The 15,367-nt window shown below is 39.0% G+C and overlaps 1 protein-coding gene across 1 annotated transcript in view; it reads right to left on the reverse strand.

Annotated features, from left to right (window-relative positions):
• Nucleotides 1-298: 298 nt before the first annotated feature.
• The window catches only part of zgpat (zinc finger, CCCH-type with G patch domain), a 24,619-nt gene continuing 9,550 nt past the window's right edge, over nt 299-15,367 (reverse strand). The window contains exons 2-6 of the mRNA XM_043710319.1: nt 12,637-12,770; nt 11,773-11,922; nt 8,858-8,989; nt 7,063-7,486; nt 299-4,188 (exon numbers count right to left, since the gene is read on the reverse strand). Of these exons, the coding sequence (XP_043566254.1) occupies nt 4,050-4,188; nt 7,063-7,486; nt 8,858-8,989; nt 11,773-11,922; nt 12,637-12,770 (979 nt within the window). The 3' untranslated portion in view covers nt 299-4,049. The remainder of the gene's footprint in view (nt 4,189-7,062; nt 7,487-8,857; nt 8,990-11,772; nt 11,923-12,636; nt 12,771-15,367) is intronic.

Genomic DNA, 15,367 nt, shown 5'->3' on the forward strand with positions numbered 1-15,367 from the left:
GCTGGCAGCAATTCTGTACTCATTTAGTTTTAATGACAAAAGAAAATGTCACTAGTGCATTAAAGGTGGGATCAAGACACATTGCTGGGCAACAGCAAAAGAAATTTTAGTTACATTCAATCTGTATTTAATGGAGGTCTGTTTCATGGTGATGATGAGTGGCAAAACTGGAAATACGTTCCATTGCCTAACACTGCCTGGAGAAAGCATATTATTACAGATAATTAGTTGAAGTGTCTATTATGAAAAGGACTGCATGCTTGTGAAATCAATGATTATTACACTAAATTTACACCGGTGTATGTCCAGTTGTTTTATTCATTGATCAAAACTCTGCATCTTGCCAGAAGTACAAAGAACAAATGTAATAAAAATCCAGGCACTACTATAATAACAGTGCAATGTAAGCTGTAAACATGGGGAGCTATGTATGTAATAATTGTGTCAATACAATTGGTGAAGACAGAACAAGTAACTCCAAAAATGAACACCACATTGACAAGAGATAGTGTTTTTCACACATTTCCTCATGATGTCTTCAATACATTTTATCTTGCTTAAGTAGTCTGAGGGGTAAAAAGCAGTTGTTGTGGCACCCATTTTCCAGACAGGTAACAGACAAAAATCCACTTCAGTCTTATTTCTGTACCTGAAGTATAAATATCCTAACAAGATTAATAAAAATGAAAATGTAAATAATGACCTTCTCAGCTTTATGCATCAACAGGAATAACAAAGCAAGTACTTCCAATAATGAGGAGGATAAAATTATGGTAGTATTTCTCATGGGTTGCATGGATATAAACATGAGTCAACGTGTGTGGTGCTGGAAAAGCACAACCATTCAGGCAGCAACCGAGGAGCAGGAGAATCCAAGGATACAAACATGACAAATTTCACAGGCTGGTTCCTGTGCTTTTAAGATGTCTGAAAAATACCTCGTCATTCTGGCTATGGACAATTTTCAGTCACCCAGTAAGACAGACTAATAAAACGGTAATGTGCTTGTTTTAGAATCGGATGGGAAATGACATTGGTCCTACTTCACTCAATGAACAATTTGCTGTAGCCATCAAAACAGCAAGTTCATTATTAAAAAAAATTAAACAGGAAGAAGTACTGATTTATCATTAGCTGACAGAGGGTGATAGGTAGTAACTAGCAGGTTTCCTAACTCATATTTAATCTGATGCCATAAGACTTTAAAAGATTCCGAGACAGTGCTGTGAATTTCTCGGCTATGTCTTCCTGATTATTATCGAGTGTCAACACAGCTCATGGACTTTTTCTATTGGCAAGATTAGGTATACTTAGGAATGCTGACAATGAAATGTTGAAAGTTTGCTTAAGGGCATGATTCTGTAAAATTGACTATCTCAGGCAGATATTCCCACATTTTAGTGAGAACGACATTGTCAGTGTGACTGAGCTGGGTGTAATTTAGGATTATCTGGCCTGAATATGCCTATATTGCTTTTTGGAGTCATGACCAATATTGGGTAATGTGGCCAGCTGCCATGCTTCTTACGTTACAACAGGGACGACAATTCAAAAGTATATCATTGGCTGCAAAGAACTTTGTGACACAAGGTTGCAAAATGCATTGTCATAACTCATGTCATGTCTTTGTCTTGCTCTCAGCAGAATTACTGAACTAGAAACTTGTTGATAAATACCAGTTTTATGTGCAAAGAGTCATTATTTTATCAGATATGGGCTTACTGCCTGTTGATGTTCCTTTTGTCCTCAATGCAGCTGCTACCAGGCCCAATTGTGTTCAGGAAAAAAGTTTACATGCAGTGTAGCCCATGGTTTTCAAAGGAATTGCTAGAAGCTACCACCAAAAAGCGAAGCTTGTGAAACAAATATTTACCTGAGTGTAGATTTAAGAGAATATTCCTATTGCTCCCTGTTTCACAGTGATGCTGAACATCTCTGGTGGATTCCATTCTGCCTCCAGTTGATCACAGGCAGCTCTAAGAAACTGGATGAATTCCCACATCAATTAAAAACATTGTTCTGCAATGTTGAGGGTGGCAAATTATGGTCAGCATCTGAATGTTGAGTAGCCTATGCTAATCACATAAAACGCCATCATGACTCAGACCTAGCGATGTGCCCTCCACAGCTTCTCTTTCCCAACCTAATCTCAAACTCCCAGTTTCTCTTATCGACGTTTTACAATAATTAAAAACTTAGTCCTGTAGTATTTAACTTTACTATTTTATTATCGGTGTAGGTGGGGAGGGTAGACAGTGCAGTGGCGTCAAGAGCTCCTCCCCATTAAGTTAGTCATGTATCCAGGTAAATTTGGATCTTGCAGATTCTCAGAGCATGAGTTTCTTCTTCATATAAGGCACTGCAAGGAGTCCACAGAAAAGTTAGTCTGTCATCATTTGAAAAGAAAAATAAATACATTGCTGTTTAAGTCAAGCAATAGGTAGCAACTCAACGAAAGGATTTTATTAGTTAGATGTTAATAGATATGCTACACGTCAAACATTTTCTGGTGTTAATTCAGATTTGCACGAGAAATTGGTTTTTCTTTTTGTTCACTGGTATGGTGTTGGATTTCCTAAATGCCATGCAAGAGACTTATAAGCAAAACTGAAGTACTTACGATTAAAGGTAATGGCATCTTAAATATGAAATTGCTTCAGACAGAAAGCAAGAATAGTGGAAAATAATTAATGACTTGGAACAGAAGTCATCATTTCAAAATGTACAGATGACTAAATGTGGAAATACAGCTTCCAATTAAAAGGTACAAGCAGATTTCAGCTAAAATGGGCATGAGAAAAATCTGCTTTCTCTACTGTTTTTCTTCCTAAATGTGTTTATTAAATTTTATAACTTTTCATTGACATTTGCCATTGTTGACTAAATATCATAAAAGGTTCCTGAAATCATTTTCCATTTAGTGCTTGAAATCTGTCAGTTAATCTCTAAAACACCAAAACCTGTTCAGTGGAAGACATCTTGAGGCACGAAAAAATGATTATTCATTTATATTACTGCTGCCTCCAGATTTCTAAAATGTGCTCATCAACTTCCTCCTTAAATAAAAAAATCCGGTCCACTCACAACCTAACCATCTACTGCCTGCACATGCACACCTCCATTTTAGTCCCTGAACAATAGCATCAACACACAAATTAAGAGCAGAAGTAGACCACTCAGCCCCCTCAGTCCACTTGGCCATCCAATTAATCATAGCTGATCTGATAACTCCATATTCTCACCTACCTCATTACTTTAAAAAAAAACATTATTTTCTTCATAGAAAATCCATGTTCAAAATTAACCATGACTTTGTCTCACTCTACCTCTGCAACATCCCTTGTGTCTCACCCTGACTGCTATTAATTTTGGATCTCTCTCTCTACTTTATCATTTGTGGATGACCCTTCCATGTTCTTATTGAGTACTTTATCACACAAAGTCAAAAATTAAATAATATCTATTTTGTAATATCAAACAGCTATAAGTTTCCAGGACAATATAAATATATTACATGTCCACTTGGGAATGAGGCAATGCCTAAAACCTTAAATTACATTTTCAATTAACGTGGTATTTCGCATGTGCAAATGAATTTTCAAAGATATTGACATGGCGGCAGAAACACTGCCACTTCAAAAAGGAAAGTTTTGTATTACAGCCTGTTATTTCCCAAGTACTATCAGAACAATTCAAATCTGGCTTAAGTTCAATAGATGGTTGTTTTAAGTACAGAAGAAAAGGCATTGAAGGCAGCAATGTTATATTGCCAACGGAATAAATTTACAATATCAACTTAAATAATATCAGCTTTTAAAGGGTTACCAAAGCAGTTGTGATCAGGATGTGCTGCAACCTTGTCTAATAACACAAATGATTTTTATCATTAGTCTTAGCGCTGAATTGCAAAACGTTCAAAACGACAAATACAAAATAACACAAACCACAAGAACCATTTTACATTAATTAAAACAGATACACCTTACAGCAAAAAATGCTGTGCACACTGTCCACTTTTAAAATATATCAAAGAACAATGAATTACTAAATCAGAATTTGGTCATTTTCTTGTGTGTGTCTGCTTTCCTTTGTTCTTGTTGGGCCCCTGATTCTTGAGATTTTAGATAGGACAATTGCTTCTTTGCATTAGATAACTTCTCTTCCAGATGGGTGGTTACTGCTTTGTCTCTGTGATTTAAAAAAAAGTAAAGAAAATTGAACCGGATTACCAAGGGATGTTGTGGAGACAATACCCACTGAAATTCCTTAATAATGGAGGTGAATCTTGATCCTTGCTCAGCAAAACACAGAATCTAACTTTACTTGTACACCATTGGACAAATAAGGATTCTACACAATGAATCAAACTCTGACATAGGATTAAATTATCTTCAGTAATTTTAGAAAGGCTTTGTTGAGACTATCTGCAAAGCCCAACAATATGATTCAGCTTTCGATGTGTACTGAGAGATTACCAACATACAAGAAGATGCAACTTGCATTTATTTGCTCTCTTTGGTAGCCAAGTGGAGATTCCCTGTGGATAGCAGGGATTGTGCACCAATAAGAAGCTGGGTTTGTGGGCAAGGTTCCAAAGACAGTTCAAATATTTAGCTCAAAGGCATGTAAACGAGGCAGATCTTGAAGTCACACAGCAAGGAGAACGAGTCTCGAAGGAATCTGTAGATGGCAAGGTGATGATGTTAACTGCTATAAAAGTCAGGGTGGTGAAGGAGAATTGCAGTAAATCCAAATTTAGGAGAACAGGCAGTGAGTGGGTGTGAAAGACTATGAGTAGTATACAGAAATATGGCAGTGAGAATAGGAGGATTTGAGAATCAGTATACTAAGGAATAGAAAACTACCATAGGTTAATGTAGATGGGAATGACATGTTAACAGGCTGAAAAGTGGAATTGAAGGTTTCAAAACAGCTGAGCCCAGGACTGAACAAAGTTGTGGCAAAAGATCTGAATGGCCATCTAAGTCAGGCACAGGTGGGGATGGGCAAGCAACAGATGATTAGAGCAGAAGATTGCAGCCAAATAGAGTCATAGAGATGTTCAGCATGGAAACAGACCCTTCGGTCCTACCCGTCCATGTTGACCAGATATCCTAATCCAATCTAGTCCCACCTGAAAGCACCTGGCCCATATTCCTCCAAACTCTTCCTATTCATATACCCATCCAAATGCCTTTTTAATGTTGCAATTGTACCAGCCTCCACCACTTCCTCTGGCAGCTCATTCCATACATGTACCACCCTCTGTGTAAAAACGTTGCCCCTTATGTCTCTTTTATATCTTTCCCCTCTCACCCTAAACCTATGCCCTCTAGTTCTGGACTCCCCCACACCAGGGAAAAGACTTTGTCTATTTACCCTATGCATGCCCCTCAATTTTGTAAAACTCTATAAGGTCACCCCTCAGCCTCCGACACTCCAGGGAAAACAGCCCCAGCCTGTTCAGCCTCTCCTTATAGCTCAAATCCTCCAACCCTGGCAACATTCTTATAAATCTTTTCTGAACCCTTTCAAGTTTCACAACAGCTTTCCGATGGGAAGAGACCAGAATTGCGCGCAATATTCCAACAGTGGCCTAACCAATGTCCTGTACAGCCGCAATATGACCTCCCAACTCCTGTACTCAAGGAAAGCATACCAAACGCGTTCTTCACTATCCTATCTACCTGTGACTCCACTTTCAAGAAACTATGAACCTGCACTCCAAAATCTCTTTGTTTAGCAACACTCCCTAGGACCTCACCATTAAGTATATATGTCCTGCTAAGATTTGCTTTCCCAAAATGCAGCACCTACATTTATCTGAATTAAACTCCATCTACCACTTCTCAGCCTATTGCCCCATCTGATCAAGATCCTGTAGTAATCTGAGGTAACCTTTTTCACTGTCCACCACACCTCCAATTTTGGTGGCATCTGCAAACTTACTAACTATACCTCTTATGCTCGCATCCAAATCATTTATATAAATGACAAAAAGTAGAGGACCCAGCACCGATCCTTGTGGCACTCCACTGGTCACAGGCCTCCAGTCTGAAAAACAACCCTCCATCACCATCCTCTGTCTTCTACCTTTGAGCCAGTTCTATATCCAAATGGCTAGTCCTCCCTATATCCCATGAGGTCTAATCTTGCTAACCAGTCTCCCATTGGGAACCTTGTCGAACACCTTACTGAAGTCCATATAGATCACATCTATTGCTCTGCCCTCATCAATCCTCTGTTACTTATTCAAAAAGCTCAATCAAGTTTGTGAGACATGATTTCCCACACATAAAGCCATGTTGACTATCCTTAATCAGTCCTTGCCTTTCCAAATACATGTATATCCTGTCCTTCAGGATTCCCTCCAACAACTTGCCCACCACCAACGTCAGGCTCACTGGTCTGTAGTTCACTGGCCTGTCCTTACCACTCTTCTTAAACAGTGGTACCACGTTAGCCAACCTCCTGTGACTATTGATGATACAAATATCTCAGCAAGAGGTACAGCAATCACTTCTCTAGCTTTCCACAGAGTTCTCGGGTACACCTGATCAGGTCCTGAGGAGTTATTCACCTTTTGCGTTTCAAGACATCCAGCACTTCCTCCTCTGTAATATGGATATTTTTCAAGGTGTCACCATCTATTTCCCTACATTCTATATCTTCCATATCCTTTTCCACAGTAAATACTGATGCAAAATACTTATTTAGAATTTGAAGTCAGCCAAGAACAAAACAGCAAGGGGGTAATTCTCACTACCTCCTCTTAGGAACTAGCTTACATTTTTAATGGAGAAAAGTTATGAGAGTTCTTACAATGATGAACCATTCTTGTTGGGTTACTATCGAAGTAGCATGTATGAAACTTACTCCCTATGTCACACAGTGAGCAGATGACTATGGAATGGAAATGGAAGGTGGAGTGGAGGTGTAGGTGTACTTTAAATGGGATTTATGGGCAACTATCTACTATTATAAACAATACTGCAACTAATCAAATCAGGCCCACGAACTGAATTAAGCCCAAAACAGTAAACAAAGCTGTACATAAGATACCTTCCAACATTTCTTGCAAGTGCCTCCATAATTCTTGCAATGTCCTTTTCTGTATGTTCAATCTTCTCTGTTATTTGAAAAAGATGGATATTTAGAGCTTTCTTTGTGCCTTTAGTACCCCTATAACGTTCTTTGCTACTTTTTTCTCTCATGGGGAATCCAGTCGGAACTGGTGAACTGCTAGTCTGACCAGTACTTTGAAGTTTGTCATTCAAAAAGTCAAATACAGTCTGACAAGGTTTTCTTTCTTTAACAGTATGGGAGCCTCCTTCGCTTTTCCTCTTGTACTTCTTTTTGTGCAGATGGTTCAGTTTTCCTTCCCGCTTTTTTTGCAGGATTTCAGCACATTGATCGAGGGATTTTCCCGGAGGTAAAACCACTGCTTGTACAGGCTCCACTCGACCATCAGCATTCTTCCCCAAACCTAAAAGAGAGCATGCCCTCCAAATCAGTTCAACATGCACGATATCCATCAGTAACACACAGAGGCAGCAATGTGTACTACCTACAAGATGCTATGCAGCAACCCATCAAGGCTCCTTCAAAAGCCACTTCCAAACCTGAAATCTCTATGGCCTAGAAGGGTAACAGCAGTATATGCAGAGGGACCATCACCTGTAAGTGTTCCTCATGGGCATACACTAGGCTGACTTGGAACAATATCACTGTTCCTTCATTACCATTGTATCAATATCCTGGATCTTAATTCCCAACTGCACTGTGAAAAGCTACGTCATATGGATTCCAGTGGTTCAAAAATGGGTCATCACCAGGTTTTGAAGCGTAATTAGGGACAGGCAAGAATTGCTAATTCACCTACATACCCTCAAAGAAAAAACTTTAAAAATGTTACCAGTTTATGTGCTGCTCCTTTAACAAGGTTACGTTGTCCCTTTTTTTCTCCAAGGCGGGTTGTAAAAGGCAGAGGTTCCTATTTGTCTGGGTTAGACCACTTTGATTATGGCTAACAGATACTCCTAAGGCAACAATCAGGGAAAAGGGCTTTTATGTTTTCGTTAAAACACTTGCACAATGAAAGGGGAGCGGCCAGCTCTTCCAGTTAGGGGATTTTTCTAGTTTGGTTTAGTTTAGCAGTTGTAAAGTGCTGGGGACCCACAGAAACAGTTACACTGAAAGAGGCTTTATGCTGATTCTCTCTTTGACATCTCTCTTTGACATCTCTCTTTGTGAGAACCTGTGTTTGAATTTACTTTTTTGCCATGAGGTATATTTATGGGGACATTACAGGAAATTGGAGCAGCATCATTAAGTTGCGATTGAGTCTGTTGAGTTTTCAGATAGGTTAAGTTATCCTATATTATGTTCTCTTTTGTTCATGTTTCATTTGATAACCTGTAAATAAATTGTTTTGCTAAAACAGAGTGGTTTGACCAGCTGCATCACTCCTGGAATATTCACTATACACCTGCTTAAAACAACTAGAAAAGTTAGGGTCTGGGCTACCTTCTTGAAAGGTTTTGAGGGGTCTGGCCTGGTCCATAACAAAAGTGATAACTTTTTAATGATAAATATCAATATTTGCTTTTCAAAAAAATTAATGATTTCTTTACTAACAACATCTTCCCCGTTTTCAAAACTAGACCAATATCCAAAAACTGGAGTACAGGAAATAGTAAGATAAATTTGGGACTGTTACACATAATAGAAAATTGCTTAAGTTGTAATCACCAGTGTTCATTTTTTATCTCAACAAAGGTATCAAACACATGGCAGTTCTCAAACAGAAGATCACCATTTGAGAGCAATGCAGTAAGGCAAATTAATGAATTCTTACCTTTTCCAAATTCGTAACCCAGTTTAACCATTAATTTAGATCCTATTCCCCGAGTATGAGCTTCCCAACCAGCAAATGAAGAGCTGCAAGCTGGACTCCAATTTCCCCATGACACAGACTTTTCATCCAAAACTGTGAAATCAAATTGTAAAATAGGAGTGGTTTCATTACAACTTTAAATTATTTTTGTGACCTTAAGATATTTAATCAAGATAACATATATTGATATAAATAGCAATATACCACCAGTAATTCCACAGGAAGAAGTGCATGCAGCAAACAGGAAGTTTGCAACAAAATAGCAGAAGTGAATGAAACCACAGCTGAAGTGATATGTTTACAATAAATCTTGGAGGATTGAAATTTATTTTTAAAAAAAAAACAGTTCTTGAAAATTCTGAAACATGGTATGTGACAATTCACCAAGTGCTACTGCAGATACAATGGGCCAAAAGGCCTCCTTCTGCACGGTGACAATTCTGATTTTCTGCAAAAATGCTGTGAAATACAGGCAAGAAAGGGAAGCAATGGGACTGAAACAGCAAAACAAAAACTAAGATTTTAGACTGAAGAATTATGCAGAGATGGGGCCAGAAGAGGCTCTGGAGAAATTTCAATTCAAATTTTAAAATCAAAATGTTGGAAGACAACATTGTTAATTATTCTTAAAATCTACCATTATGGTTAAATTTAGGATAAATTTTGTTTTGCAAAACGCTTAGTCAAATCTGCAGGGACATTGATTGACACATATAGGTAAAGTGTTTCTTCATGAAAATCAATTTACCAAACATAATTCAGTATTTGGTTGCAATAAATGACAAAATTTAGAAATTTAAATAGTGATGCGAGAGTTAATCTTGCATTCACCGCCTAGACTTCTCCATCTCCTGATGCTGCCTGGCTTGCTCTGTTCTTCCAGCCTTCTGATTGTCTACTTTTGACAGGAATCTGGATGTAAGTTTGCTCACTGAGTGGAAGGTTTGTTTTCAGACATTTTGTCACCATACTAGGTAACATATAAGTGAGCTGTGCGCGGGTGGCACTCTGTCGGATGGCGCTGGTTTCCCATCTTCGGGCCAGTTTTAGTGTGTTGCGCCCATAGGTGTTAGCGAGTTTGGAGAAGATTTGTAGCTCAGGTTAACATTCTGGATGCAGGTTTGCTCGCTGACCTGGTAAGTTTGTTTTCAGACATTTCATCACCATACAAGGTAACATTATCTAACAGAAGGATCTCCTGACATTTATAAAACCTGTTTTTATGCATTATGTAAGATTAGTTTTATCATTCGTTCTTTAAACAGAAATCATAGAATCTGCAGGATTTCACTGAAATTAGTTCTATCAAGAACGGATAAACTCTGCCATATTGTCATTCAGTGAACATGAAAATTGACTCCATTATATATATATGAATATATATATTATAAAAATTAGTTTTCTAGCTCATCTCCTCAGATTTAATTTAGTACATAATTGCAATAGGTTGCATGTCAATACATGTTAACATCAAACCACTAATCAATGAAAATTATTTCTAGTCAAGAGATTCATTCATGACTCCTCCTAATAATTTAAACACAAATAAAATGGTACTGTTAGCAGACCCTTTTCTTATAAGCCTAGTAACTGTAATGGATAGTGGATCAACAGGATCCAAACATTATTACTTTGAAAGTAAGTGGCCAACAAGGTAACTCACAAGCCAGTGTAGCTACTCAGCAATAAATGTGCATTTAGTTGAATACAAAGGGCTTAGTTTGCTCAGCTGCTTGATAAACCTAAATGTACTAATGTAGCAGTCTGCTGCCAGTGTACTTCCTTATACAGTAGCAGAACTTTGTTATAATTATTGATGTTTAAAAAGCTATCTGACTTCCCAATGGCCAACTTAAAGGAAACTCACGAAAAGTTTCAATTCTAAATACTTTTTCTGCAAATAAACTAAAAGAAACATACAGACTAAACATTACTAAGTAGGCAACCATAACTTGAAACTACAGAAAAGATAACCATCTTTAACATGATTACATCAAAGAATATTTTTTCAAAAAATGTTACCAGTTAAGGTCATTATTTGAATAAGTATTTTAAATAACATTTGTTTTATGGAAAAAGTTAATGATTTCTTTACTAACAATGTTTTTCTTGTTCTCTGGACTACGCCTATATGCAAAGACTGGAACTATTAAATTAAATTTGGGACTACTGCACAGAATACAAAAATTGCTTAAGTGATCACCAATGTTAATTTTGTATCTCAGCAAAAGTATCAAACACATTGTACCACTCCCCAAAATCCAATGCCACATTTATACTTCACAACACACTTTCCACAGGACTTTATAGAATATCTGTCACTGTTCGGTTCCGACAGATTCATGTCTCCCTGTTTCAAGAACTGCAACACCCATATCTAAAGTTCCTTTCCCAAAGTCTTAGAAAGACCCAAAATAGATCTTCAGTATCAAGGCTCACTCCAATGATTCCTTCCCACAGCCACGTTGAATCTTTCACAGCCCTTAAATTCTTGCTAGTTCCCTCTCCCTGACCAAAGAACAAGTTTACACCAGTAATCGCTTTGTTAGCTAACAAATTGACTTAACCTGCTACATGGCACAGCTCCCTGTAACATCCTCCATTGCAAAATCCACAAAAGACTAGATTTTCTAAAGAAAACTGAAACCCATTTCACAGGTTTCCTAGCCCAAAGATGTGCACTTCAGGTGGGTTGGCCAAGCTACATTATCCATAGTGTTCAGTGATGTGTTGGTTAGGTGCATTAGCAAGGTTAGAGAATAAGGTAGGGGGAATAGGTCTGGGTGGGTTGCTCTTCAGAGGATTGGTGTGGACTCATTGGGCTGAATGGTCTGTTTGCACACTGTAGGGATTCTATCAAAAACAAAAGTACTTACCTTTTGCATAACCAAGCTCTCCTTCATCCTCAGAGCTAGAGGAGGAAGACTCATCAGCCTGAGGTATTGGCATGATCCCATCTCCCTCCACTACAATCTCCTTTTGAAGCAAGGAATCAAATTTTACTGTAAAATAACCATTGTCAATATCTGAAAGACAGAAACCATTTCCATGATTAAACAAGTTTTTAAGTATGAATTTCTCAAAACCTTCTAAAATTACATGAGTTGCTCATGTTGACTCCTCGCCTCATTCTATCTTTGGGATTTGGATAATCTCTATCGCCACATTTTCATCTCTCACCTAACCTCTGTCTGGCCATTTAAAAAACAAATTGCATACAATAAAGTTGAAGCTTGGAGGTAAAAGTGGGCTGAATAGTAATCTATGTTTTAATATATTTCGCAGCCGAAGGCAAGGCATAATTCACGAAGAGCTGTTGAGTGAAGCTAGAAATGGGGTGATTGTCTCAGGTGAAGGATGTTTTTTGTTGTTGTTGGGGGGGGGGGGCTAATCAGCAATTTTCCTCCATGCTGTGGGGCAATCAAAAAAAGGAAGAGGCCTCCAGAGAATAAACATGGACAGTTTGAAAAGACAAAACTTTTAAACAGAAGTGTTTTATTGAAAACTAACTCATTCAAGAAATCTTTACTTTCAATCCAGGAATACTTTCATTATGACTTGTGAAATACAGTAGTTCAATATCAAATCTGCATGGAGGTATAATATATATGTGGGTGTGTGAACATGCATGTATTTTATGGTGAATTGTGTACTAACACAAGCATATTATTTTTTGTTTTCCCAGCAGGTAAATTACATTAGATGAAATCAGTCAGGAAATGTAAATACGTTGTACTTACCTAGGATTTTAGCTGGGTACCAAATCTCATCTTCATATTTCGCTAAACAGGCTGACCCCACCTCAAGTGGACTTAGGTCCAATTCTTCAAATTCACGTAGTTCAGACATAGCTACCACCTCTCCATGGGAGTACCTAGTCAGACACAATTAGTTCCAGCACTGTAAAGTCTCCTCTAAAATCCATATATCTTTCATTATATGTTTTTAGTAAAATTTTACCTCCTCCTTTTCTTTTCCACATGCACCAGCCATGTCTATACCTCATGCAAACAGTTACGTTTCACGTGAGACCACAGGCAGTGAGTGATAGCAGGCCAATCAACCACATGACCTTTCTGGCAGAAGGATGCTAAGGCATATCAGGAAGGGAATCATTAAAACGAGGGAAAGATAATAAATTGAGGTCCCAACTTGGGGCTTTCATTTACCTTGCTGTTTTAAAAAATTCTCAAGGTCAGGTTCGTAGGAGAGTAGTCTGACACAGAACAAACGACCAAGAGGCGAGTCTGCTAGAATATGGGCATTTTATTCCCCGCAGCGTCGCCACAACGGGTCTGGCTTATACTCACTCTACATGTTACCGGAACTGGGAGCCGTCAGTTCTCGTAGAGCGGTTGCCAACAACCCACGCTCGGCGGTTAAACGTAACCCCGGAGCAGACTCACCGAACTGGAGACTTTTCCAGCTGATATACTCTTTTCCAGATATAAACATTCATGTGAACAGCAGAGCAAGGCTAAAAAACACATTCCATTCTGGTTACATACAGATAAGAAGATTCACACGGGGAGGTGTGTAATAAGATTCACACGGGACTAAGCAACACCTCCATTCCGGTTAGATTCACACATGTATTGGGACATAATTTTTAACCGTTTCACCACACTTGCAGACAGAACAGATAGTTCGGAGGCACAGAGGGATATGAAAGGGAACCAATAAACCTAGGAGAGAGAATTATTGGAGGGCCAGCATCAAGGCCATCCCTTTCCTTGCAGACAAACTAGCATGAGACATCTGTCTGTTGCAGCTTTAGGGAAACATGGCATTGAAGAAAAACTGACAACATGGGAAAGTTGTGAAGTTGAGTGGTTGGTGAATAAATGCTTCGCATGTGCATTGCTCAGTTGTCTGGATAGCTGGTTTGTAATGCAGTGATGCCTACAATTTCTGTACTGACTGAGGCCAACATAAAGGTCCTCTCAACCTCACCCCTCGCCTAAAGCAATAATGAAATTCAACCACCACAGATTGTCACTCACTAATGGAAGAGCAGCCCTATGATCCTCTGAGAAAATGGCAACTCTATACCACTGATATTTGAAAAAGGAGAGAGTAACTCCAAGTGAGGTAGGCAAAGGGTCCAAGAGTTGAACAGTAAGAGATTTGGCTTTACAATTGCCCAATAGATTTCAGATTCTTTCAGCTTATCAGGATAAGAGTGGGGTGCTACAGGGTTGATGAGCTAACTGACCATGGGGCATTGATACAGGAAGCTGTTCATGTGGAGTAAGCAAAAAGAATAGTAGTGGTAGAAGGGGACAGTATAGCTTGTGAAATTTACGCTGTTCCCAGCAGCAAAAAGAGAGAGTCCAAAAGGTCATGTTGCCTGCCCAGGGCTATAGTTTGGGGCATCTGCTCAATGCTGAAGAACTTACAGTGGTAGCAGGATGATACAGTCATCATGGTCCATGTAGATGCCAACAATATAGGCAGCACAAGGATGGAATTTCCATATAGTCAGCATAAAGGTTTTACAAAAAAATTTCAATCATGGGTCATGGTTAGTGACCCGGCAATTATTACCCATCCCTCGCTGGCCTTGAGAAGGTGGTGATGATCTGCGTTCTTGAACTGCTATTGTCCTTGGGCTGTAATGTTGGGAAAGAAGCAACTCCAAGATTTTGACCCAGTATAGTTTCATGTCAGGACAGTGTATGGCTTGGAGACAACTTAGAGATGGTAGTATTCCTATACATGAGCTGCCCTTTTAAGTGCAATAGGTCGTGGGTTTAGACAGTGTTATCTCAAGAGCCTGGGCGATGTACTGCAGTGCATTGTCATAGTGCACCAGTGATAAAGGGAGTGAATTCTGATAAGCAGTTGCAGTCACAGCTATCAAGGGAAGTAGAAAGCATTTCAGCACACTCCTGACTTATGTCTTATAGACAGTGAACAGACTTTGTGGAGTCAGACTGAAATTTGCTGCAGCAAAACTTCCACCCTCAGATCTGCCTTTGCAGCCATAGTATTTATATTGCTAATCCAGTTTCTAGGATGTTAGGCTAATAAATGAAGTGGATGGGTTGTCTTATGAGGAAAGGCTGGACAGGCGATGCCTTTAAACAGTGGAGTTCAGAAGAATAAAAGACAACTTGAGTGAAACATTCAAGATCACGCAAGCTTCTGGACGGATGCAGTGGAAGAGGATGATTCCTCTCGTGGAAGAATCTAGAACGAGGAGACACTGTTTAAAATTTCTTTCTATTATTGGTTAGAGTATTGACTACAGGGGTTGAGAGGTCATGTTGCGGCTGTACAGGACATTGGTTAGGCCACTGTTGGAATATTGCGTGCAATTCTGGTCTCCTTCCTATCAGAAAGATGTTGTGAAACTTGAAAGGGTTCAGAAAAGATTTACAAGGATGTTGCCAGGGCTGAAGGATTTGAGGTATAGAGAGAGGCTGAACAGGCTGGGGCTGTTTTCCCTGGAGCGTCGGAGGCTGAGGG

Source organism: Chiloscyllium plagiosum, chromosome 20 (assembly GCF_004010195.1).
Source record: "Chiloscyllium plagiosum isolate BGI_BamShark_2017 chromosome 20, ASM401019v2, whole genome shotgun sequence".
Classification (NCBI taxonomy): domain Eukaryota; kingdom Metazoa; phylum Chordata; class Chondrichthyes; order Orectolobiformes; family Hemiscylliidae; genus Chiloscyllium; species Chiloscyllium plagiosum.